The sequence below is a fragment of the Nerophis lumbriciformis genome, linkage group LG25, assembly GCF_033978685.3.
Source record: "Nerophis lumbriciformis linkage group LG25, RoL_Nlum_v2.1, whole genome shotgun sequence".
In the NCBI taxonomy this organism is placed as follows: domain Eukaryota; kingdom Metazoa; phylum Chordata; class Actinopteri; order Syngnathiformes; family Syngnathidae; genus Nerophis; species Nerophis lumbriciformis.
In genome coordinates, this window is record NC_084572.2 from 24,766,803 (window position 1) to 24,791,802 (window position 25,000).

At 39.6% G+C, this 25,000-nt stretch overlaps 1 protein-coding gene across 1 annotated transcript in view; it reads right to left on the reverse strand.

The window, feature by feature from the left end:
- Positions 1–12,432: 12,432 nt before the first annotated feature.
- The window catches only part of fbxo41 (F-box protein 41), a 228,028-nt gene continuing 215,460 nt past the window's right edge, over positions 12,433–25,000 (reverse strand). The window contains exons 12-16 of the mRNA XM_061984025.1: positions 22,714–22,809; positions 22,508–22,626; positions 22,264–22,422; positions 15,544–15,659; positions 12,433–12,626 (exon numbers count right to left, since the gene is read on the reverse strand). Coding sequence (XP_061840009.1) covers positions 12,564–12,626; positions 15,544–15,659; positions 22,264–22,422; positions 22,508–22,626; positions 22,714–22,809 — 553 coding nt within the window. The 3' untranslated portion in view covers positions 12,433–12,563. The remainder of the gene's footprint in view (positions 12,627–15,543; positions 15,660–22,263; positions 22,423–22,507; positions 22,627–22,713; positions 22,810–25,000) is intronic.

A 25,000-nucleotide genomic window follows, 5' to 3' on the forward strand; every position in this document is an offset into this window, starting at 1 on the left:
GTTGCAAAGTGTGTTTATAGGAATTTTCCACCATTCTTCCAAAAGCACATTGGTGAGGTCAAGAAGGCCTGGCTCTCGGTCTCCGTTCTAATTCATCCTAAAGGTGTTTTATCGGGTTCAGGTCAGGACTCTGTGCAGGCCAGTCAAGTTCATCCTCACCAGACTCTGTCATCCATGTCTTTATGGACCTTGCTTTGTGCACTGGTGCACAGTCATGTTGGAAGAGGAATGGGCCCGCTCCAAACTGTTCCCACAAGATTGGGAGCATGTTTTGGTATCCTGTAGCATTCAAAGTTCCTTTCCCTGGAACTAAGGGGCCAAGCCCAACTCCTGATAAAAACAACCCTCTCACCATAATTCCTCCTCCACCAAATTTCACCCTCCTACCACTTTGTGGCTGAGTTGCTGTTGTTCCCAAATTCTTCCATTTTCTTATAATAAAGCCGACAGTTGACTTAGGAATGTTTAGGAGCGAGGAAATTTCACGACTGGATTTGTTGCACAGGTGGCATCTTATGACAGTTCCACGCTGGAAATCACTGAGAGCGGCCCATTCTTTCACAAATGTTTGGAGAAAGTCTCCATGCCTAAGTGCTTGATTTTATACACCTGTGGCCAAGTGATTAAGACACCTGATTCTGGTTGTGGAAGTTGCTTCCTAGCAGTTCTCACAGGAGCCAAGCGTGCAATTTCTAACAAAGTTTTTAATGTACAAACGTACATAGGTTTTATCCAAGTCTTTCTCCCGCAGAACGGGACTTTTCAGTCACGTCCGTATCCTCTCTCCCTCCTTGCTCTCGGCCGCTCACTGTTAAAGACAACAGATGATTTGATTAACACGTACCACCTCTGAAATCTAATCACCTCTCAGCTGTGTCTCGCCGTCAGCACCTGCCCCGCCCCCGTCCGATGGCGCTCGTCCTCGGCACCATAGACAGAGGCGGTGACCTTTGCTCCTGCAGGCGCGCTGGCCACACCTCCCTCCACACTGATCATTTGGATGGGTGGCCAAAAACTTTTGGCAATATAGTGTATGATCTGACAGCGTGGACAGGAATTCCACGTTGATTTGGATGTGCAGAAGAAACTAAATGTGCTCGGATTATTGCATATGCACACTTTAACACATCTGAATTTTTTTGTGCGTCGACATTTTCCGGATTTTAGCGTACGCAATTGTTTTTTTTCTTTATACATGAGACCCCTGGCCTGTAAAAAACTAAAATAAAACCACTTTATGTCCTGTAAATACAAACCCCGTTTCCATATGAGTTGGGAAATTGTGTTAGATGTAAATATAAACGGAATACAATGATTTGCAAATCATTTTCAACCCATATTCAGTTGAATATGCTACAAAGACAACATATTTGATGTTCAAACTGATCAACTTTTTTTTTTTTTTTTTGCAAATAATCATTAACTTTAGAATTTGATGCCAGCAACACGTGACAAAGAAGTTGGGAAAGGTGGCAATAAATACTGATAAAGTTGAGGAATGCTCATCAGACACTTATTTGGAACATCCCACAGGTGTGCAGGCTAATTGGGAACAGGTGGGTGCCATGATTAGGTATAAAAGTAGATTCCATGAAATGCTCAGTCATTCACAAACAAGGATGGGGCGAGGGTCACCACTTTGTCAACAAATGCGTGAGCAAATTGTTGAACAGTTTAAGAAAAACCTTTCTCAACCAGCTATTGCAAGGAATTTAGGGATTTCACCATCTACGGTCCGTAATAACATCAAAGGATTCAGAGAATCTGGAGAAATCACTGCACGTAAGCAGCTAAGCCCGTGACCTCCGATCCCTCCCTACTGCATCAACAAGCGACATCAGTGTGTAAAGGATATCACCACATGGGCTCAGGAACACTTCAGAAACCCACTGTCAGTAACTACAGTTGGTCGCTACATCTGTAAGTGCAAGTTAAAACTCTCGTATGCAAGGCGAAAACCGTTTATCAACAACACCCAGAAACGCCGTCGGCTTCGCTGGGCCTGAGCTCATCTAAGATGGACTGATACAAAGTGGAAAAGTGTTCTGTGGTTTGACGAGTCCACATTTCAAATAGTTTTTGGAAACTGTGGACGTCGTGTCTTCCGGACCAAAGAGGAAAAGAACCATCCGGATTGTTATAGGCGCAAAGTGGAAAAGCCAGCATCTGTGATGGTATGGGGGTGTATTAGTGCCCAAGACATGGGTAACTTACACATCTGTGAAGGCGCCATTAATGCTGAAAGGTACATACAGGTTTTGGAGCAACATATGTTGCCACCCAAGCAACGTTACCATGGACGCCCCTGCTTATTTCAGCAAGACAATGCCAAGCCTTGTGCTACATCAACGTGGCTTCATAGTAAAAGAGTGCGGGTACTAGACTGGCCTGCCTGTAGTCCAGACCTGTCTCTCATTGAAAATGTGTGGCGCATTATGAAGCCTAAAATACCACAACGGAGACCCCTGGACTGTTGAACAACTTAAGCTGTACATCAAGCAAGAATGGGAAAGAATTCCACCTGAGAAGCTTAAAAAATGTGTCTCCTCAGTTCCCAAACGTTTAAGTTAAAGTTAAAGTACCAATGATTGTCACACACACACTAGGTGTGGCGAAATTTGTCCTCTGCATTTGACCCATCCCCTTGATCACCCCCTGGGAGGTGAGGGGAGCAGTGGGCAGCAGCGGTGCCGCGCCCGGGAATCATTTTTGGTGATTTAACCCCCAATTCCAACCCAACTCTAACCCCCAATTTTACTGAGTGTTAAAAGGAAAGGTGATGCAACACAGTGGTGAACATGCCCTTTCCCAACTACTTTAGCACGTGTTGCAGCCATGAAATTCTAAGTTAATTATTATTTGCAAAAAATAAAATAAAGTATATGAGTTTGAACATCAAATATCTTGTCTTTGTAGTGCATTCAATTGAATATGGGTTGAAAAGGATTTGCAAATCATTGTATTCCCTTCATATTTACATCTAACACAATTTCCCAACTTGTATGGAAACGGGGTTTGTACCTGTGCTCTCTGCATTTGGGTGAATAAACTCCCCTTAGGCTCGCCCCTGTTTGAGGAAATAGGATAATACCTCACGATTTGAAGATCTGGTCAAATACGAAAGAAAGACAGAAGGTTTTAAGGACGTTGGTTGTAAACAGTGACTAATGAAGCAGTGTGTGGAACACGGAGGCATGTTTCCTCACCCCGGGCGTGCGTGCTGAAACGATGCAAAGCAAAGTGCACCCGCTGTGTCTCGATGCTTTGGGCGAGGTCTACCTTCCTGACGCGCGGCACCTTTGTCAACCTGCGTCAAGCGTGTGCGTGAAAGATGCCGTCAGAAGCTCTTTTGTTTCAAGGCCAGCTCCCCCCTGGCTTCATATTGCACTTCACTCAAAAAAAAAAAAAAAATCTCTCGTTTTTGGTACTTTGTGTGCTCCTAACACATATTTTCTCACCACCCGTCTCACGCCCAAAAACCACACCGGCAGTACGGTCGTGTCCAACCTGATTTTGAGGGGTAACTCCTTCCACAATGGACGGAGTAATCCCTTTTATTTGCAGTACGGACGGGTTTAAGTATTGCTATATCTCTATCCGTGCCGCTTTTCCGGCGCATGATAGAAAAGAAGGCGCTGCAGTCGTTCCAACCAACCACTGAACATGGCTACCCCTGTTCCCTCGGCCCTTCATACTGCAGCATTAAACTCCGCTTCCTGTCTTCTTGCTGCCCTCAGTCTCCTCTTGGATAACAATATAAGAGACTCTCATTCCCTTGTTTGTTGGCATATCTCGCTCTGGTTGGTGCCTTTCATGCGGCGTGGCTTTTTTTCCCCCAAACCGGAAGGAGACGACGCTGTGGAAAAGCGACATTACGTGTGCTCAGGTGAACTGCAACAAAAAAAACGCCCGAGCTAATAAACAAGCTTGCTGTGTGAATGCTGAGAGACGAGCATTCGAGCTACTGACACGGTTATTTTTTCCACTTAAACCGATTTAAAAGACAAGAACAATTCAATAATATTTGGTTCTGCAATGACCCAGGGATACCATACGTCATGACTGCTCACAGCAATTATAATGTATATTTGTGCGTATAGACCAGGGATGTCCAAAGTGCGGCCCAGCAGCTATTTTGCGTCACATGGCTCATTTTTTTAGTGCTATGTGGCATATTGTGAACAAACAATTAAAAAAAAAACTACCGTATTTTTCGGATTTATACTCTGGAGCGATATATGTGTAAAATTATTAACACATTACCGTAAAATATCAAATACCGTATTTTTCGGAGTATAAGTCGCACTGGAGTATAAGTCGCACCGGCCGAAAATGCATAATAAAGAAGGAAAAAAACATATATAAGTCGCACTGGAGTATAAGTCGCATTTTTGGGGGGAAATTTATTTGATAAAAGCCAACACCAACAATAGACATTTGAAAGGCAATTTAAAATAAATAAAGAATAGTGAACAACAGGCTGAATAAGTGTACGTTATATGAGGCATAAATAACCAACTGAGAACGTGCCTGGTATGTTAACGTAACATATTATGGTAAGAGTCATTCAAATAACTATAACATATAGAACATGCTATATGTTTACCAAACAATCTGTCACTCCTAATCGCTAAATCCCATGAAATCTTATACGTCTAGTCTCTTACGTGAATGAGCTAAATAATCTTATTTGATATTTTACGGTAATGTGTTAATAATTTCACACATAAGTCGCTCCTGAGTATAAGTCGCACCCCCGGCCAAACTATGAATAAAAACTGCGACTTATAGTCCGAAAAATACGGTACTTTTTACACAGAACTCCAATCAATGTCTGGTATGATATTTAAAAAACGTGTTTCACTGCTTTCAACACAACAATAACCGTCAAATGTGGAACTCCAACGTTACCCCCTTTTTACAGCCATTGTCCCTGCTCTGTTACGGCTCTGATACTATCCCTTTAAGGGGAACTGCGCTCTTTTTGGAATGTTGCCTATTGTTCACAATCATTTTGAAAGACATGATGATGATGGATGTATTTTTTTAACGCATTCTAACTAGTAAATAAACGTAAATACAAGTCTGCTTACAGCCGAGCAAATGGGAGCTCCACTATTCCCTTTGGGGTCGCGGGGGATGCTGGAGCCTATCTCAGCTACAATCGGGCGGAAGGCGGGGTACACCCTGGACAAGTCTCCACCTCATCGCAGGCGGGTCAAACTCGTTTCGCAAAATAATTAGCGTTTGACTAGAATTACCACCGGGTAAGTCACGTACCTACTACGTTTTATATAATTGCAATTCTTATTATCAATATTGTGTTAGTTTGTAGTGGTGGAGAGCTGACTTTTTGTTGTTGGAGTTGCGTCTTTCAAAGCGTTTTTTTTTTAAAAATGTTTTATTAATATAGCTGCGTGTGTCAAATATGAGTCATTTTGATGCAGTTGTACGAGTAACATTTCAGAAACAAATCATGAGCTAAGAAAACCTGATAATGTTATTTTAATTGCCTTTTCAGACCCAAACAAAAAGAACTCCCGCGATGATTCATTGTGCTTTAAATTTTATTGCGGCATTAAGCGATGTCATGAGGGTATCCTTACATCACATTCCAATTTATAAGCACATGCCTAAATTTACCACATGCCTTTGGTAAGCGCCGGAGTGAGAAGAGGTTTTAAATTAATATCCCGGCGCTAATTCAAGGAAATACAGTAGGCGTATAGCAGCAATCGTCACACACACACGTCAACCAATAACAATTTGGCGGGGGCGGGTCATGGCAGAAGTGCATTGTGAAAAAAAAAGATGCTACCTGCTACTACTTTCGTACCTATGAAAATCGATAATTTCAACATTGGCGGTAACTTATAAAAACTGAGAAAGGCTGAACAAAAATGGCACCGAAAAAAGGAAATCATATAGTGCAGGGTTACAAGCTGGAAGTAGTGAAATATGCAGCAGAAAACGGCAATCGAGCAGCAGAAAGAACGTTTGGAGTAAGCGAGAAACTTGTAAGGGACTGGCGAAAAGCGGAGGCTACTCTTACTGAAATGATATGCCTCATATAACGTACACTTATTCAGCCTGTTGTTCACTATTCTTTATTTATTTTTCATTGCCTTTCAAATGTCTATTCTTGGTGTTGGGTTTTATCAAATACATTTCCCCCAAAAATGCGACTTATTTATGTTTTTTTCCTTCTTTATTATGCATTTTCGGCCGGTGCGACTTATACTCCGGAGCGATTTATAATCCGAAAAATACGGTAAGCAAAAAGGCACAATGAAAAGAGAAAACGCTGCTAATAATTAAAAACTTTTGGTAACACTTTAGTATGGGGAACATATTCACCATTAATTAGTAGCTTACTAACATGCAAATTAGTAACATATTGGCTCTTAATTAGTCATTATTAAGTACTTATTAATGCCTTATTCTTCATGGCCTTATTATACAACCAGTAAGCCATTAACTAAGAGTCTTCACTCAATAACCTCAGAATTATTGCTTATTAGTAACCTGGGGCCGTATTTATCAAGCGTCTTAGAATTACTCCTAAGAAGTCTGCTAAGAGTTGACTTATGAGTAAAGAAATTCCTCGCTGAAAGCTGCACTTAAAAGTTAGTTATCAAGCGTCTTACTCACACTTTCAGCGAAGTGTCGGACTGAATCTTAAGTGTCACACTCAGAGCTGAATTACGACATTACTGTGTTCCGTAAACGGAATTTTAGGTGACGTCATTTCTGTGTCCATAGAAATGACCAATCACGGAAGGGAATCCCTTGTCTAAGAATAAATAAATATTGAATAGAAATACTTAAGTGGACAATGGGAGTGTATATTTTGACAATAAACTACAAAATAATACAAAACAAACAAACAATATTGGCAATGAATCAAAAATAAATGTTTCCTTTTCTTTCCAATTCCTTTTCCCAGTGGCAAGATACCTTTAGTTCTGCTGTGAAAGCTCTGCTGTGTGATGTTGCTGATGAGATGACGCCCCTTATTATTAAATCTGTGACAAAAATAATACCCGCTCTGTCTAAATGATACCATTTGATCAGCTGCTCGTCATCAAACAAAGCCAGGACATCCTTCCGCTCCCTGAACGTTCGCGCACGTCTCTCTCGCCTCAGTGCCATCCCCCGCTGGCAACTCCTAACCACTTAGGACACCTCTGAAGGTCTCTTAAATATCGTGGAAAGTAGGAGTGATTCTTAGACTTAAGAAAATTGATAAATAGCTTTTATTCTTAAGTTTGAGAGTAAGACTAAATTTCTCAAATTCTCAGGACTTAAGTGTAAAATGACACTTTAAGACGCTTGATAAATACGGCCCCTTATACCTAACCCTTATATGTTCCCCTAGTGTCCAAATAACTCTAAATTAAGTCTTTCTTACTTAGAATTTGTTCCCCATACTAAAGTGTTTCCCAACTTTTTACTCTTTAAACAAAGTTGTGTGCCCTTTTATCAAATAAAATATATATACCGTATATACAGTACACTCCACTTTTCGTATGAATACGTTTTTTGACTACATTTTTGGGAAAGATTTTGCCCCACGTTGGTTGTCAACAAACAAAGACAAAGAGGTTTGTTTGCCCGCGTATCGTTTGACGAAATAGTGTTAAAAAAAAGAAGAAAAAAAAAGGATCCAACGTGTCAGCAGTGTGACCGTCAAATCACGCAATATGGGGGTCAAATAAAGTTGCGAGTGCCAGCACTTTGATCAAGAAGGTGAGAAACAATATTGAATTAAAAATACATATTTTGCTTTTTATATTGGGTGTCTGGAATGAATGGATTTAAAACATTTTTAGGACATCTGACCTTTTTGGGAAGTAATTGCTGACTATATCAACTCCTTAGGTTTTCCGTATGTGCAGAGGTGGAAAAAGTTTGGACACCCCTGGTATAAGCATTCGACATACGATAATTAATCCTTATCTGCGTGGAATAGATCAATCATGAGTCTCTTTTTTGCCTGTAGACCTGTATTTATGTACAACATTCAGAGAATATCATGAATATCATTTAAAAATGAATGATAAAAATGGTAATTTGAAGCATATTTTACCCAGTTACTCAAGTGCCCATCTTGATTGGGAGTTGTATGATATGCTTTGATGTTAATTAATGTAAGCAATAACACACCTAGGGCCTGACCTACTAAGATTCAAATACCACATGCTAAACAACGTGTGCAAACTATAAAATAGTGTGTACTATTCGAGTCTGGGTTGTGTGTGAGCTACTAGGACTGCGTGTACAAGTGATAAGTGCAAAAGTGGTGCAGACCGTCATATTTAAATGAGGATTTTGCATGTACTACTGGCAGTGGCCATGGAAACACTCATTTCCCTCCACATTCATGTTGTTATGCTCTCCAAACGGTGTGCAATGTCATTGAACAAGCAGCACACATCTATAATTTGTGCCTTGTGCAATATAGAGTCGCTATATTTTTTGGCGCGGCGACGGAGGCGGTGGAACATCACAACACCGCATCGCATTCATGAAGATGCATATTGCAAGACGTTATTTTCCATATGTGTACAGCTCTGGTAATGGGTACATTCACACCCACCTACTCAAAATGTAACAATCAAAATAAATATGACTTTTTTTTTGTTTACTAGGGCATGCATATATAATATGCATTCGTTTGACCATTTAAAATCAATGATAATAAAAAGGAGATGCTTGGAAATAGCATAAAAATGCCCCAAAAACTTGGAAAAACGCGATTCATAGCGTTACTTTTTGGTGTAACCATCAGGAGCGTTCTGTTCAGGTGTATTTCTTTTATATTTTGACAAATCATCATAAATAGGTATTGATCAATCTTGAAGCTGTGTGTATTTGATTTCAGTTTGCTTTTGACATCTTGTTTAGAATTGTAGTTGACACTTTTACAACCTTGTGTTGCGCTCATGATGGCGTAACTAAACTAGATTATTTTGAATATTTATTCCCTTTTTTACATTTAGTATATTTAAATATACTGTGTTTTATGCTTTTTTTTCTTTTTGGAACATGTACTATACATATAATGCAATAAAGTCCCATATAAAATTATGTTTCTAGCAATACATTAATTTTGCCTTTGAAAGTAACACGCCAATGTCCATTAGTGGAGCTGTACACATATAGGAGATATATTATGATAATATATTTCCTGAATGAAAAAAAAACCGAACTGCTTTGAAAAAAAACAATCAAAAAAACTCCAGCAGACACCAAATTGATTTTGTTTAAACAGCCCTTAAAGTAATTCAGCAGCTATAAAACTATAAAATGATATTGCTGAATAGACGTCAGGTCTAATATTTTGGATTTCAGACTGACGATCTTTCACTTCACTTCTGTTTGTGGTCCCTTGTGTTGTGTTTATTTCCTGTCAGCGCCCTTATATTTGATTTCCATTTTCTGCATGTCTCCTCTTAGCGCTCGTTTCCCTCACCTGTCCCTGATTGGCAGCCCGGCACACCTGGTTGCAGTTGCCAATCAGGCCTACCTCACCTGTTAAGTTAAAGTTAAAGTACCAATGATTGTCACACACACACTAGATGTGGCGAAATTATTCTCTGCATTTGACCCATCACCCTTGATCACCCCCTGGGGGGTGAGGGGAGCAGTGGACGGCAGCGGTGGCTGCGCCCGGGAATCATTTTTGGTGATTTAACCCCCCAATTCCAACCCTTGATGCTGAGTGCCAAGCAGGGAGGTAATGGGTCCCATTTTTATAGTCTTTGGTATGACTCGGCCGGGGTTTGAACTCCCAACCTACCGATCTCAGGACAGACACTCTAACTACTAGGCCACTGAGAAGTTCCTCAGTTCTGCGTATTAAAAGACTCTTACCTGCACGTCGATCTCCTGGTTCCTGCATCTTGGGGGGTCACAACTACTGCAGCCATGCGGGTTCATGACAGAATCCCCGAGCACTGAGGAACAGGTGAGGCAGGCTTGAATAGCAGCCTGATTGGCAACTGCAACCAGGTGCAGGGACAGGTGAGGGAAACGAGCGCTCAGAGGAGACATGCAGAAAATGGAAATCAAAACGAGCGCTGACAGGACATAAACGCAACAAGAAGTGAAAGGATAAATCGCCACACAGACAGTCCCAATTTTTGCTGACACACACTTAGGACAGACAATTCCTTGTCCATTTTCTACGTTGTAGCGCCATCACATCTTTCCTCGCAGCCGTGTGTACGGTATCTGTGCCAGGTTGTGTGTAGATTTTAGACGTGCTAAATAAAGACGCAAAATAGCGCCCGCAGAACAGTTTTAGCATTGATAAATCACACTGCCCCATGCTATGTGATTCTATTTTCATTTTGTCCTTGCAGTACTGTGGGCATTTTTGATGGGCATATATTCTGCATATTCATGAAGACAAACAATACAATTGCGCTCTTTAAAGTGGAACATTATCACAATTTCAGAAGGGTTAAAACCATTAAAAATCAGTTCCCAGTCGCTTATTATATTTTTCGAAGTTTTTTTCAAAATTTTACCCATCACGCAATATCCCTAAAAAAAGCTTCAAAGTGCCTGATTTTAACCATCGTTACAAACACCCGTCCATTTTCCTGTGACGTCACATAGTGAAGCCAACACAAACAAACATGGCGGAAAGAATAGCAAGCTAAGCGACATTAGCTCGGATTCAGACTCGGATTTCAGCGGCTTAAGCGATTCAACAGATTACGAATGTATTGAAACGGATGGTTGTAGTGTGGAGGCAGGGAGCGAAAACGAAATTGAAGAAGAAACTGAAGCTATTGAGCCATATCGGTTTGAACCGTATGCAAGCGAAACCGACGAAAACGACACGACAGCCAGCGACACGGGAGAAAGCGAGGACGAATTCGGCGATCGCCTTCTAACCAACGATTGGTATGCGTTTGTTTGGCATTAAAGGAAACTAACAACTATGAACTAGGTTTACAGCATATGAAATACATTTGGCAACAACATGCACTTTGAGAGTGCAGACAGCCCAGTTTTCATCAATTAATATATTCTGTAGACATACCCTCATCCGCGCTCTTTTCCTAAAAGCTGATCTGTCCAGTTTAAGGGACGGTGTGAGCCAAGACATCCAGGGGGTTTAGCTCGCTCGTCTGCGGGAACAAACTGCCGCCATTGCTTGCCGTGCTACCGAGGTCCTTTGTCCCTGAATTGCTCACACACTCCGGCAGATTCAACGGGGGTCTGGCGGCAGATTTCTTTGACTTTATCGTTGGAAATGCATCTGCTTTGAGTGTCGCAGGATATCCACACATTCTTGCCATCTCTGTCGTAGCATAGCTTTCGTCGGTAAAGTGTGCGGAACAAACGTCCAATTTCTTGCCACTTTTGCATCTTTGGGCCACTGGTGCAACTTGAATCCGTCCCTGTTCGTGTTGTTACACCCTCCGACAACACACCGATGAGGCATGATGTCTCCAAGGTACGGAAAACAGTAAAAAAAAACGGAAAATAACAGAGCTGATTTGACTTGGTGTTTGAGAAAATAGCGGATTGCTTCCTGATGTGACGTCACATCCGAGAGCGAATATTAGAAAGGCGTTTAATTCGCCAAAATTCACCCATTTAGAGTTCGGAAATCGGTTAAAAAAAGATATGGTCTTTTTTCTGCAACATCAAGGTATATATTGACGCTTACATAGGTCTGGTGATAATGTTCCCCTTTAAGTTTGGTAGATCGGTTTAGTGTGCGCTATCGAGTTTGCACAAGTTTTACCACACGCAGACCTTTAGTAGATCAGACCCTTAGTCTCCATTACTTTGGTGTTTTTGGTTCAACATCATCTCAGCATTCACGCACAATTTATCAGGGAAAATCAGTGAGTGGCTTAAAAAAAAAAAAAAAGGCCAGCAGAGGGCGCCACAAAGGCTTGGCTGTGACTGGCACTGTTCTCCATGTTGAAACATCAACATGAACATTACATTGTGATGAGGACACGCTGATACGAGTCTGTGCATGTTCCCATTCAAGAAATATTCCCACAGTAATGGCACGTCGGATAAAAACGCTCAATGCAACGCGGACATACACGAATGGCACCAGTTGGGAGATTAAATGGATCCAGCATCGGGGCGCCGAGAGCCGTTCTCTCGGACAGCATGAAGAAAAATAAAAGGGGATCCGTTATGTTGGCATAAGATAAGAGGAGAGGAATGCGACACTGCAATGCCAGGAAGTAGCTGCATTTTTTTGTGCAGGAAGTAGTTGGCTTCTGAGCGCGAGAAGGTCTCAAGAATGTGCTGCCTCCCACCAAGTCACTTGTCAGGCAGTCTGTAACACAGCTCCAAACTTTGAGAGAATCCAAATGGAGAGGTGTGGACCACTTTGGGGACTAATGCCACGTCCGGCAGGTTTGATTCCCCCCCCACCCCCCCCAAACAAGAAACAAGTGTCTCCTTTTACAAGGCGTTCCAGTGTTACGACACGCTCTCTTACCCCCTCCCACACACACTTTCCGACTGGATGGAGCCGGAGCGGCGGCGTCTCTTTACACGATCCGCAGGAAACGATGTTAGCAGAGACTGTCCGCTTTCACGTGGAGGATTTTGGAGAAGCCCGGTCTTTTCTTCAACGCCTGCGAGGGGAAGATTTAAAGGAAAATAACTTCTTGAGGGCAACTTCCAAAAAGTGACAGAGTAACTTCGATGCTTATTGGTTATTTTGTTGGTTAGTGATGAGGATTACACAAAAACTACAATGAAACTTGCCTTTAAAAATGTGGATATAGGAAGTTATTTATTTATTTTTATTTATTTATTGTTTACATTTTAACCCAGTGGTTCCCAAACTTTTTTGTAGCCCCAAGTAAAATGTGTAAACAATATTTAAAAAAATAAAAAACAATGTATGTGCATTTAAGTGTTTGGATGGCAAAAGGTATTTTCAAACAATTACATATTTCAATTACAATCCCTAAAAAAAATGATGGAATTGCCAGACTTGGAGGATGTTCACTCAGTTAAAATTTGTAGAAATAAATGCAAATAACAGAGGTGACAAAAAAACTACCGGTATTTTAATTTAAAATGGCAACTTTTGTCATGTCTGTTGATCATGTTTTTGTTTGGCTAGGTTCTGTTTGGTTTTTGGACTCTTTTAGTTTCTGTTTACGCTCCATTGTTTTTGTTACCATGACTACCATTAGTTTCACCTGTCTCACGTTTACACTCACGCACATGTTGCCAATGATGTCACTATTATTTAAGCCCGTCACTTTCTGTTGGTCGGCCTGGCGACATTACCCTTGCTACCTCTGCTACCTCCGCGACCGATGATTAGGCTTCATGCCATGCCATAGTAAGTCTTTTGTTTTATGTCCATAGTTTTTTCCTTTGTGCTAGTTTATTGGTTTCATAGCCAAGTTTGTTCTCTTTAGTTTGTACCTTTTGTTAGTGTTAAAATAGAATATGTATTTACCTTCACGCCATGTCCGCTCCAACTTTTATTGCATCTCGGGAAAACAAAACCTCCAAAGTCCTCGTCTTGACAACTTTCTGGCTTTAAGACACGGAAATAAATGAAAAATGTTTTTTTTTTTTTTTTAGATCAAGCATTGAAAAAATGGTGGGATCACCCTCTAAATTTTCTTTTCCAAAGCTAACACCTGAATCAGATTACATCTGTTCATTAATCTGCAGTCCACAGAGCTGTTGCAGCAGGTGGATTGACATGAATCACGGCTCTAACATGAGAGATGTCAATTGAAACAAAGAGGATTATCAAACATCTTCAAGCATGTTGGAAAAGATGTTGATTGCTCACAGTCAGCTGTGTCTAAAATCTGGGCGATGTACAAACTACATAGGAAGGTTGTAAAAGGCAAGCATGATGGTAGACTGAGGAAAACACCAAAGCGTCAAGACAGAAATCTGACATTTGAAAACAGAAAATGCACAGCAAAACAAATGAACAAAAACTGGAGTCAACATCTGTGACCCAACGGTAAGAAAGAGTCTAAAGGAAATTGGATTTAACTACAGAAAAGCTAAAGGAAAGCAGTCATTAAGACCTAAGCATAAGAAAACAAGTTTCCAATGAGTTTATCCGCAAAGGAAAAGCAATGGTGGACTACAGATGACTGGATGAAAGTCATATTTAGTGATGAATCGTGACTCTGCATTGGGTAAGGTGATGATGCTGCAACTTTTGTTTGGCGCCGTTCAAATGAGATTTATGAAGACGACTGCCTGAAGAAAACACGCACATTTCCACAGTCATTGAAGATATGGGGTTGCATGTCAGATAACAACACTGGGAGATGGCTGTCATTACATCTTCAATAAATGCACACGTTTACGTTGACGTTTTGGACACGTCTCTTATTCATCAATGTAAAGGATGTTTGGGAATAACGACATCGTTTTGCAAGATAATGCATTTTGCAGTCGAGCCAAACAACTCAAATGTCATGGCCTGCAAATAGTCTGGATCGCAATCAAATTAAAAATGTGTTGGAAATTGAAGAAAATGGTCAAGGACAAGACTACAACCTGCAAAGCTGATGTGACAACAGCAATCAGATAAAGTTAGAGCATGATTGAAGAAGGATACTCTTTGTCACTCGTCAAGTCCATGCCTCAAAGACTGCAAGCTGTTATAAAAGTAAGATTTTCCTCTGAATTTAATGATTCCGTAATTTCCTCCACTATGCTTGATCTAAAAAATAAATCTGTTGCTGACTACTCTCAGGGCATTCAATCAATCGGAACTGGACTGTTTCGCCTCTCATCCAAGTAGGCTTCATCAGTTCATATTCAGAGACTTAAATTAGTCACATCTTGTCTTGGACTTACCACAATTGTTTTTCTCGATTGATTTTAGTGTTTCTCATAGCCAGAACGTTGCCATTTAAGAATGATTATAGTTTTGAGTCATGTCTGAAATCTGCTTTTTTTCCCCCCTACAAAATCAACTGAAGACTGCTGATGCCATCATTTTTTTCTAGGGGCTGTTTGAGCGTGGAAACCAGGCTTATTTAGTTAGGCGATATAACCACCAAATATGTCACCGGAAGTCAACGCTTCGATGAAAAGGGCAGCCTAAAATTTCAATAATGAACAATATAAAAACTATTTTATTTTCTAAAGTGTGATTTTCGATTATTCCAGATTAACAGTCGATACTTTTTGTACTTTGTCTTTATTATTAAAACTTTCTTTCCGTCTCGGCCTCTGTCATCGCCACTTATATTGTACAAAATAAATCGCTACAAAAATATACTGTAATAAAAACAATAACGCATTAATACATCACTGCACAATTTCTTGTGATTTTTCAAATTTATTTTTTATTTTTGAGAACTTCACAAAGGTGGAAATGCTAAATAGAACAATCAAATAACTGCTCACAATATACTGCCAGACGAAGGATGCAATAATAAGAAGTCCGTCATCATTTAAGTGTATGTTTGTGCAGGTGGGTTTTGAGCACACTAAATAGATTTAAATGTTCTAAATAAAACTGCTAACCATCTTCTATAATCAACAGCTTACCTGCAGCTTGTTTACCATCTCATCAAAGAGTTTTCTGGCCTCTGGACTGTTCGGGTCCTCAAAGTAATCTTCGATACCAATCTGGACCACGATGGATTTCAGGTTGCGGCACACACCTGCAAGGAGGGAAGGGAAGCCAATATGAAATCCGGGCGTGGTCGGGGGTGGGGCGGGGCGTGGTTGGGGGCGTGGTTAAGAGGGGAGGAGTATATTGACAGCTAGAATTCACCAAGTAAAGTATTTCATACATATATATATACATATATATATATATATATATATATATACTGTATATATATATATATATATATATATACACAGAGATATCTACATTCTGAAAATATGCAAACAAAACTGTGTTTAGATAATTGATACTTCAAACTTGCATAAATAAATATTAAGGAATATAACATAACTTCTGAGAGTTTCAAAATGTAATGAATAAAATGCTAAAGTTGTTGATAAACAAGCAATTATTTTAATAATTAAATATGGTCATTTTAAATGAATTATTATGATAATTTAAAATGAATTATTTCAAATATGTTTATTTTAATGTATAATTCTATGGCTGGATGTAATAAGGAGTCACGAAAAAATACAAATAAAAATACAATTAATTTTGATATTTTTAGCAAAATATAGTAAAAATGTATTTAGTTTTTTTTTTTTTTAATTAATAAATATATTTATTTTTAGGTAAGATAAACATAATAATACAATTTATCTCTAGTCTGGATGATTTAGTTCTTGTCACCCTGTTGTCCTCCCGTCATGAAAAAAGGCTGTCCTCACTCAGGTCCGCATGGAGCTGGAGGTGGCGTGGCTTCCAGCACCGGCTGAAAATCAGGAGATTTTCGGGAGAATATTTGTCCCGGGAGGTTTTCGGGAGAGGCGCTGAATTTCGGGAGTCTCCCGGAAAATTCGGGAGGGTTGGCAAGTATGAGTTAATGTGACAGTGTGTCATACTTACGACGATCAGCTGGATTAAAAAAAAATTACAGATAGCTGTATCATTTGTCCACAATCTTAACGATCCTAACTGGACCGACCCAATTAGGAATCAGGACCAAATAATTTCAGTACTCTGTATACATCCTGACCAGTGTTGTCCCGATATCAATATTTTGGTACCGGTACCAAAATATTTTGGTACTTTTCTAAATAAAAGGGCACCACAAAAAAGGTCATTATTGGCTTTATTTGAACAAAAAATCTTAGGGTACATTAAACATATGTTTCTTATTGCAAGTTTGTCCTTAAATAAAATAGTGAACATAAAAGACAACTTGTCTTTTAGTAGTAAGTAAGCAAAGAAAGACTCCTGCATATGTCTACTGACATATGCAGTAACATATTGTGTCATTTATCTTTCTATTATTTTGTCAACATTATTAAGGACAAGTGGTAGAAAATTAATTATTAATCTACTTGTTCATTTATTGTTAATATCTGCTTACTTTCTCTTTTTACATGTTCTATCTACACTTCTTTAAAATGTAATAATCACTTATTTTTCTGTTGTCTGGATACTTTACATTAGTTTTGGATGATACCATAAATTTGGGTATCAATCCGATACCAAGTAGTTACAGGATCATACGTTGGTCATATTCAAAGTCCTCATGTGTCCAGGGACATATTTCCTGAGTTATACACATACTATACATTTTTTTTTAAACGAAAGAAGATTTTTTTGATGCTAAAAAATATCAATGTAATCATAATAGTAGCGACTAGATACGCTATTGTACTTGGTATCATTACAATGGATGTTAGGTGTAGATCCACCAATGTCGTTTGTTTATATTGTAGCATCCCAGAAGAGTTGGTGCTGCAGGGAATTCTGGGAATTTCTTCTGTAGTGTTTATGTTGTGTTGCCGTGCATATATTCTCCCAAAAGGCGTTTGTCATTGTTGTTTAGTATGGTTTCACTATATGGCACATGTTTATGACAGTGTTGGCGTTGTTCATACCGCCACCCTTAGTGTGACATGTATGGCTGTTGACTAAGTATGCCCTTCATCTACAAGAGTTGAGTGTGTTTAAAGTAAGGATGATTGCCTTAATGGTTACTGATTAGATGTCTAGAAAATTCGTGTTGACGTTGTCAATTATAGATATGTTCCGACTCATCCGTTAACATAGCTCCACTGTGCTGCTGAGTGAACTGAAGTATATAGAGCTATTACGCCGGTATTCCTCACAACCCTAATCCCTACTATTGAATAGGTTTTAACCAGAGAAGTTTGCCAAAATGTTACGTTTTTACATGTCTGACAGGTGTCTTTACAGGATGAGTAGTTTCACCTTATATTATGTTATTTGTTTAGTATTCCAACTCGTTCAGTGAAGAAGCCTTGGAAATATTCCCCTACTATACAATCAATTATGCATGTCTCACAAGGTAAAATGTGTATATTAGGGCTGAAACGACGCGTCGACGTAGTCGATGTCATCGGTTACGTAAATACGTCGACGCCGTCTTTGTGCTTCGACGCGTCGCATATTTACGTCACACTACCGTCATGGCGGAGCGCAAAGCAGACGATGCGAGCGAGGGGGAAAAAAGCACGCCAAAAGTCGTCAAAAGTGTGGGAGTATTTCAATAAACGGCCTAAGAAGAAACGCTACTTTTATCTACATTCAGCTCGCTACTCGCTACTAATTTTTATCGATCTGTTAATGCACATTTTGTTTGTTTTGGTCTGTCAGACAGACCTTCAAAGTGCCTGCCTTACTGGTGACGTTTCACTCCGTTCCACCAATCAGATGCAGTCACTGGTGACGTTGGACCAATCAAACAGAGCCAGGCGGTCACATGACCTGAGTTGAAAAACGTATTGGGGTGTTGCCATTTAGTGGTCAATTGTACGGAATATGTACTGTACTGTGCAATCTACTAATAAAAGTTTCAATCAATCAATCAAAAGTGTGAAGGAAAAAAGACTATTTTTTATTTCAATCGTACATCCCGTCAAAAGCCTAAAGACTGACTGCACAGTTCCTGTCTTCACAATAAAGGTGCCGCTCCATCGCGCCGCGCTTTCAAAATAAGAGTCTGCGAAAGCCAGCGCAAACAAGCTAGCAAGCTACGGAGTTTGCCGCCTATTTATTTCTTGTAAAGTGTATAAAAACGAATATGGAAGATGGACAAATAAGATGCCAAAAACCAACCACTTTCATGTGGTATTAGACAGAAATGAGGAACTTTTTTTCTCCTCCATTTGAAAACGTGGACGTTGTAAGCAATACTGTCTGTTTACAATCAATGCAAGTCATCAGAATCAGGTAATACACCAACTTATATTCTTGTCTTCATGAAAGAAAGGAATCTATATGTGTTAAACATGCATGTATATTCATTAAAACACCTTTAACATGTAAACAAAAACGTCAAAATAAATAAATATAAATTATATAGAACAAGACTCCGAGGTACTTGAACTCCTCCACTTGGGGCAAGATCTCCTCCCCAACCCGGAGATGGCACTCCACCCTTGTCTTGTTCACGAGTGGGGGAAGAGTGGATCGTGAGATCGACAGGCGGATCGGTGCGGCGTCTTCAGTAATGCGGACGCTGTATCGATCCGTTGTGGTGAAGAAGGAGCTGAGCCGGAAGGCAAAGCTCTCAATTTACCGGTCGATCTACGTTCCCATCCTCACCTATGGTCATGAGCTTTGGGTTATGACCGAAAGGACAAGATCACGGGTACAAGCGGCCGGAATGAGTTTCCTCCGCCGGGTGGCGGGGCTCTCCCTTAGAGATAGGGTGAGAAGCTCTGCCATCCGGGAGGAGCTCAAAGTAAAGCCGCTGCTCCTCCACATCGAGAGGAGCCAGATGAGGTGGTTCGGGCATCTGGTCAGGATGCCACCCGAACGCCTCCCTAGGGAGGTGTTTAGGGCACGTCCCACCGGTAGGAGGCCGCGGGGAAGACCCAGGACACGTTGGGAAGACTATGTCTCCCGGCTGGCCTGGGAACGCCTCGGGGTCCCACAGGAAGAGCTGGACGAAGTGGCTGGGGAGAGGGAAGTCTGGGCTTCCCTGCTTAGGCTGCTGCCCCCGCGACCCGACCTCGGATAAGCGGAAGAAGATGGATGGATGGATGGATAAATTATATACTGTATATATCAATGTATATATATATGTGTATATATATATATATATATATATATATATATATATATATATATATATATATGTGTGTGTGTGTGTGTATGTATGTATATATGTATATATATATATATATATATATATATATATACATACATATATGATATGTGTGTGTATGTTACTCATCAGTTACTCAGTACTTGAGTAGTTTTTTCACAACATACTTTTTACTTTTACTCAAGTAAATATTTGGGTGACTACTCCTTACTTTTACTTGAGTAATACATCTCTAAAGTAACAGTACTCTTACTTGAGTACAATTTCTGGCTACTCTACCCACCTCTGCTAATAATGTTGTTGTATGCACAACGGCTATAAACGAACATTTGAAAAGAAAACACCCGACAGCGTTCTTGCCATCACCATCAACTAGTCAATCGTCCGCGTGAGTATACGTTGTCATCATTACACAAAAACATGAATGTGTCATTTGTATCTGCGTTGTAAATTCATAAACTAAAACACTGTTTCGCTCTGAGAGGCGCGTTTGGCGTGCCTGTTCAGTGTTTACAAAGACGCGCTCCTCTTTAACGCTAACGTTAACTAGTTGTGCAAATACCTTTTACAACATTAACAGTTACATATACTATGTACAAACGAACAATTAACTTTCACTTTAATCATACTATCATTGTTGTGTTATTAAGCAAAATAAGCAATACTTTTACTTTTGTTGAAATGTTTACACTGTTGTTACAGAATATTTTGTTTTGCACTTTTTTGTATTGGATGTTTATCTTTATTTTTGCACATTTTAGTCAATAAGCAATACTTTTACTTTTGTTGAAATGTTTACACTGTTACAGAATATTTCCGTTTTGCACTTTTTTGTATTGGATCTTTATCTTTATTTTTGCAAATTTTAAAGCAAAATAAGCAATACTTTTACTTTTGAAATGCTTATACTATTGCAGAATATTAAGATTTGCACTGGGTGTTTACTTTTATATTTGCACATTAAAAAGCAAATAAGCTACTTTTAATTTTGTTAAATGTTAAAAGTTTTAAATGTTTACATTGTTACAGAATATTTTGTAATGTTGTTGTCAATGTTGACTGAGTGGCCATCCTTTTTTTTTTGTAAATAAAAGCCATGCCTTTTGAAAAAACTGGCCTACATTTATTTTTTCATCTTCGTTTTAAATAAAAAAAATAATCGGTAAAAGGAAAAATAATCTATAGATTAATCGAAAAAATAATCTATAGATTAACCGATTAATCGAAAAAATAATCTATAGATTAATCGATAGAAAAATAATCGTTAGCTGCAGCCTTAGTGTATATACCGTATTTTTCGGAGTATAAGTCGCTCCGGAGTATAAGTCGCACCGGCCAAAAATGCATAATAAAGAAGGAAAAAAACATATATAAGTCGCACTGGTGTATAAGTCGCGTTTTTGGGGGGAAATTTATTTGATAAAACCCAACACCAAGAATAGACATTTGAAAGGCAATTTAAAATAAATAAAGAATAGTGAACAACAGGCTGAATAAGTGTACGTTATATGACGCATAAATAACCAACTGAGAACGTGCCTGGTATGTTAACGTAACATATTATGGTAAGAGTCATTCAAATAACTATAACATATAGAACATGGTATACGTTTACCAAACAATCTGTCACTCCTAATCGCTAAATCCCATGAAATCTTATACGTCTAGTCCAGGGGTCGGCAACCCAAAATGTTGAAAGAGCCATATAGGACCAAAAATACAAAAACAAATCTGTCTGGAGCCGCAAAAATTAAAAAAATTAAAAGCCATATTACATACAGATAGTGTGTCTTGAGATATAAATTGAATTAAGAGGACTTAAAGGAAACTAAATGACCTCAAATATAGCTACAAATGAGGCATAATGATGCAATATGTACATATAGCTAGCCTAAATAGCATGTTAGCATCGATTAGCTTGCAGTCATGCAGTGACCAAATATGTCTGATTAGCACTCCACACAAGTCAATAACGTCAACAAAACTCACCTTTCATGCACAACGTTAAAAGTTTGGTGGACAAAATGAGACAGAAAAAGAAGTGGCATAAAACACGTGTTAGAAAGTCGGAGAAAGTTATACATGTAAACAAACTACGGTGAGTTCAAGGACCGCCAAAATTAGTAGAACAAAACGGCGCTCGCCAAATACTCTAATCAGTGAAGCATGTTTAAAATAAACAGTGTGCTTTGTAACAATTAGGGAGGCTTGTGTCATGTTTGTCCTGCTACATAAACCATATTAAAACAAAAAATAAATGTTTTTCCCCTCATCTTTTTCCATTTTTCATAAATTTTTTAAAAAGCTCCAGAGAGCCTCTAGGGCGGCGCTAAAGAGCTGCATGCGGCTCTAGAGCCGCGGGTTGCCGACCCCTGGTCTAGTCTCTTACGTGAATGAGCTAAATAATATTATTTGATATTTTACGGTAATGTGTTAATAATTTCACACATAAGTCGCTCCTGAGTATAAGTTGCACCCCCAACCAAACTATGAAAAAAGCTGCGACTTATAGTCCGAAAAATACGGTGCATGTTTGTTTCCAACTCACTGTTGAAATGGAGCAGAGCTTTGGGGGTGACTGGTGTGGAGGTGAGCACCAGCATCTCCAGGCCCTTCAGGCCCTCCCTGCAGACCTCTGCTGCCACCTCCTGGTTGATTTCGCTCACATGGTCCAATTCGAGCACTTGAAGGCGCATGCAGTTCCTTGCTGAAGAACATAAGTTGTGGCGTCAATGAGGGTAATAATTGGAATGATTCACCTGATGCGAGTGCAAGTAAATTGTAACATTCACCCAGCGAGGCCAGCCCCTGAATGCCACATCCTGCTCCGCCCACGCCGAGCGCTCGGAGGTGTGGCCAGCATCTCCCGATGGTCTGCAGGCATCTGTTGCTAAAACGAGCCGGCTGTTGGCTGAAAGCGACAAAATGTCCCCCCCGGGTCATGTTATAATGCCATAAACCTGGTTAGGCCGTGCTGTATCCGTCAGTGCAATAATACCATGGGTGTAGTGGCGCCACCTGCAGGGAGATGATGTCTCTACAACCTGCGCCGAGGGCCCAGATGACCTCCTGGCCAACTGGGTCTGTGGCACTCCTGAAAGACGAAGCAATACGATTAGTTTTACAAGGGAATATATGAAATATTTAAATCTTAGACCTGCCTAGCATCAAGGGTTGGAATTGGGGGTTAAATCATCGTAAAAATGATTCCCGGGCGCGGCCACCGCTGCTGCTCACTGCTCCCCTCACCTCCCAGAGGGTGATCAAGGGTGATGGGTCAAATGCAGAGAATAATCTCGCCACCCCTAGTGTGTGTGTGACAATCATTGGTACTTTAACTTTTAACTAAGTGTTATGGCTGCCATCAGAGGGCCGCTTGTAACAGTGAGTAATATATAAACCGGATTTTCCGGACTATACCACGCCGCACCCAATACATTTTTGAAGAAAAAAATATTTATATCTATTTATAATATAGGAAGCCGCAGAGATATACAACATGAAATGAGTAAGTAATATACACAAAAATATTTTGTTTATATACATACCTTAATTGTTTCCAAACGGTGCAACACGGCAGTAACACGGATTATAAAACAAAAGAGAGGTCCTCGTCATGGACTGCGGAAGCTATCTCTTTAATGAGCTAAACAAACTCAATAAGTCTACAGTGATGTCACACCGCGGTGAGGGATGTCTTGTCTTGGTTTCTTCGGTCTTGTGAATTGCATGTTTTAGTTTGAAAAGTAACTCCTCTCGTTTCAGGTCACTTGCCTTTCCTTTTGTGTCATCAGTCTGACGTCATCCCTGATTGTTTCCACTTGTTCCCCATTACCCTCATGTGTCTTATAAGCCCACGCCTCCCTTTGTTCTGTGCCAGATTGTCTCGTTTGTTCGTGCCTCTCTAGATTCCTGTCCATGCCTTGCCTCGTCTCTTGTTTGAATATCTCGATACTGAATTCCCTTGTTGATATTTTGAGTTTTCTTTTTCTCCTCCTCAGCAGAGTGATTTTGTGTTATTTAGTTTTACAGCCGAAGTGGTGAGTTTTCAGTTTTTCTTACAGTTCTTTCTTTTCCTCAATTTTTTGAATGACATTTTTTGTTAACCTTTTTTTATATTAGAGACAGTGTAGAAGTTTCTTAGCCATTGTTTCTTCCTCCTGTTGGAGCGTTTTTTTGTTTTTAATAAATTTCATAGAATATACGGCGCCAAGTATAGTTCGTTATTGTTTTTGTGAGAGATGTCCGATAATATCGGCCTGCCGATATCATCGGCCGATAAATGCTTTAAAATGTAATATCGGAATTTTTTTTAATTTTTTTTAATTTTTTTTATTAAAGCAACATAAAAAAACACAAGATACACTTACAATTAGTGCACCAACCCAAAAAACCTCCCTCCCCCATTTACACCCATTCAAACTCATTCACACAAAAAGGTTGTTTCTTTCTGTTATTAATATTGTGGTTCCTACATTATATATCAATACAGTCTGCAAGGGATACAGTTCGTAAGCACACATGATTGTGCATGCTGCTGCTAATAGTACTAACCTTTAACAGTTAATTTGACAAATTTTCATTAATTACTAGTTTCCATGTAACTGTTTTTATATTGTTTTACTTTCTTTTTTATTCAAGAAAATGTTTTTAATTTATTTATCTTATTTTATTATTCTTTTTAAAAAGGACTATCTTCTCCATACTTGGTTGTCCAAATTAGGCATAATAATGTGTTAATTGCACGACTGCATATATCGGTATCGGTTGATATCGGTATCGGTAATTAAAGAAATGGACAATATCGGAATATTGGATATCGGCAAAAAGCCATTATCGGACATCCCTAGTTGCTGTGTTTTCCTCCTTTCGGAGTGATTTTCGGTTGTTCCTTTTTGTGGAACCTTTTTCGCTGATTAGTTTAGTTATCGCCTATATTGAATTGCCCTGACTCTGCAGGTGAAAGGAAGCTTTCAAAATAAAAGCCTGCCGAATTAATCCCTACTCTGCATCTGAGTCCTATCTTTTGACCAAGCCTGACAAGTGATGCTTTAGTGAATTTACAAAAACTGAAACAATACAAACACAATGATCAACTTACAATGGCTATCTAACACAGACACTCGCAAACATGTTTGCATATTAGCTAAAGCTAACAACGCAAGCTTGATTACATGAAGAGAAAAGTAGCTGACTATTTTATCTGCTGTCCAGTTGTTAAAGGGGAACATTATCACCAGACCTACCGTATGTAAGCGTCAATATATACCTTGATGTTGCAGAAA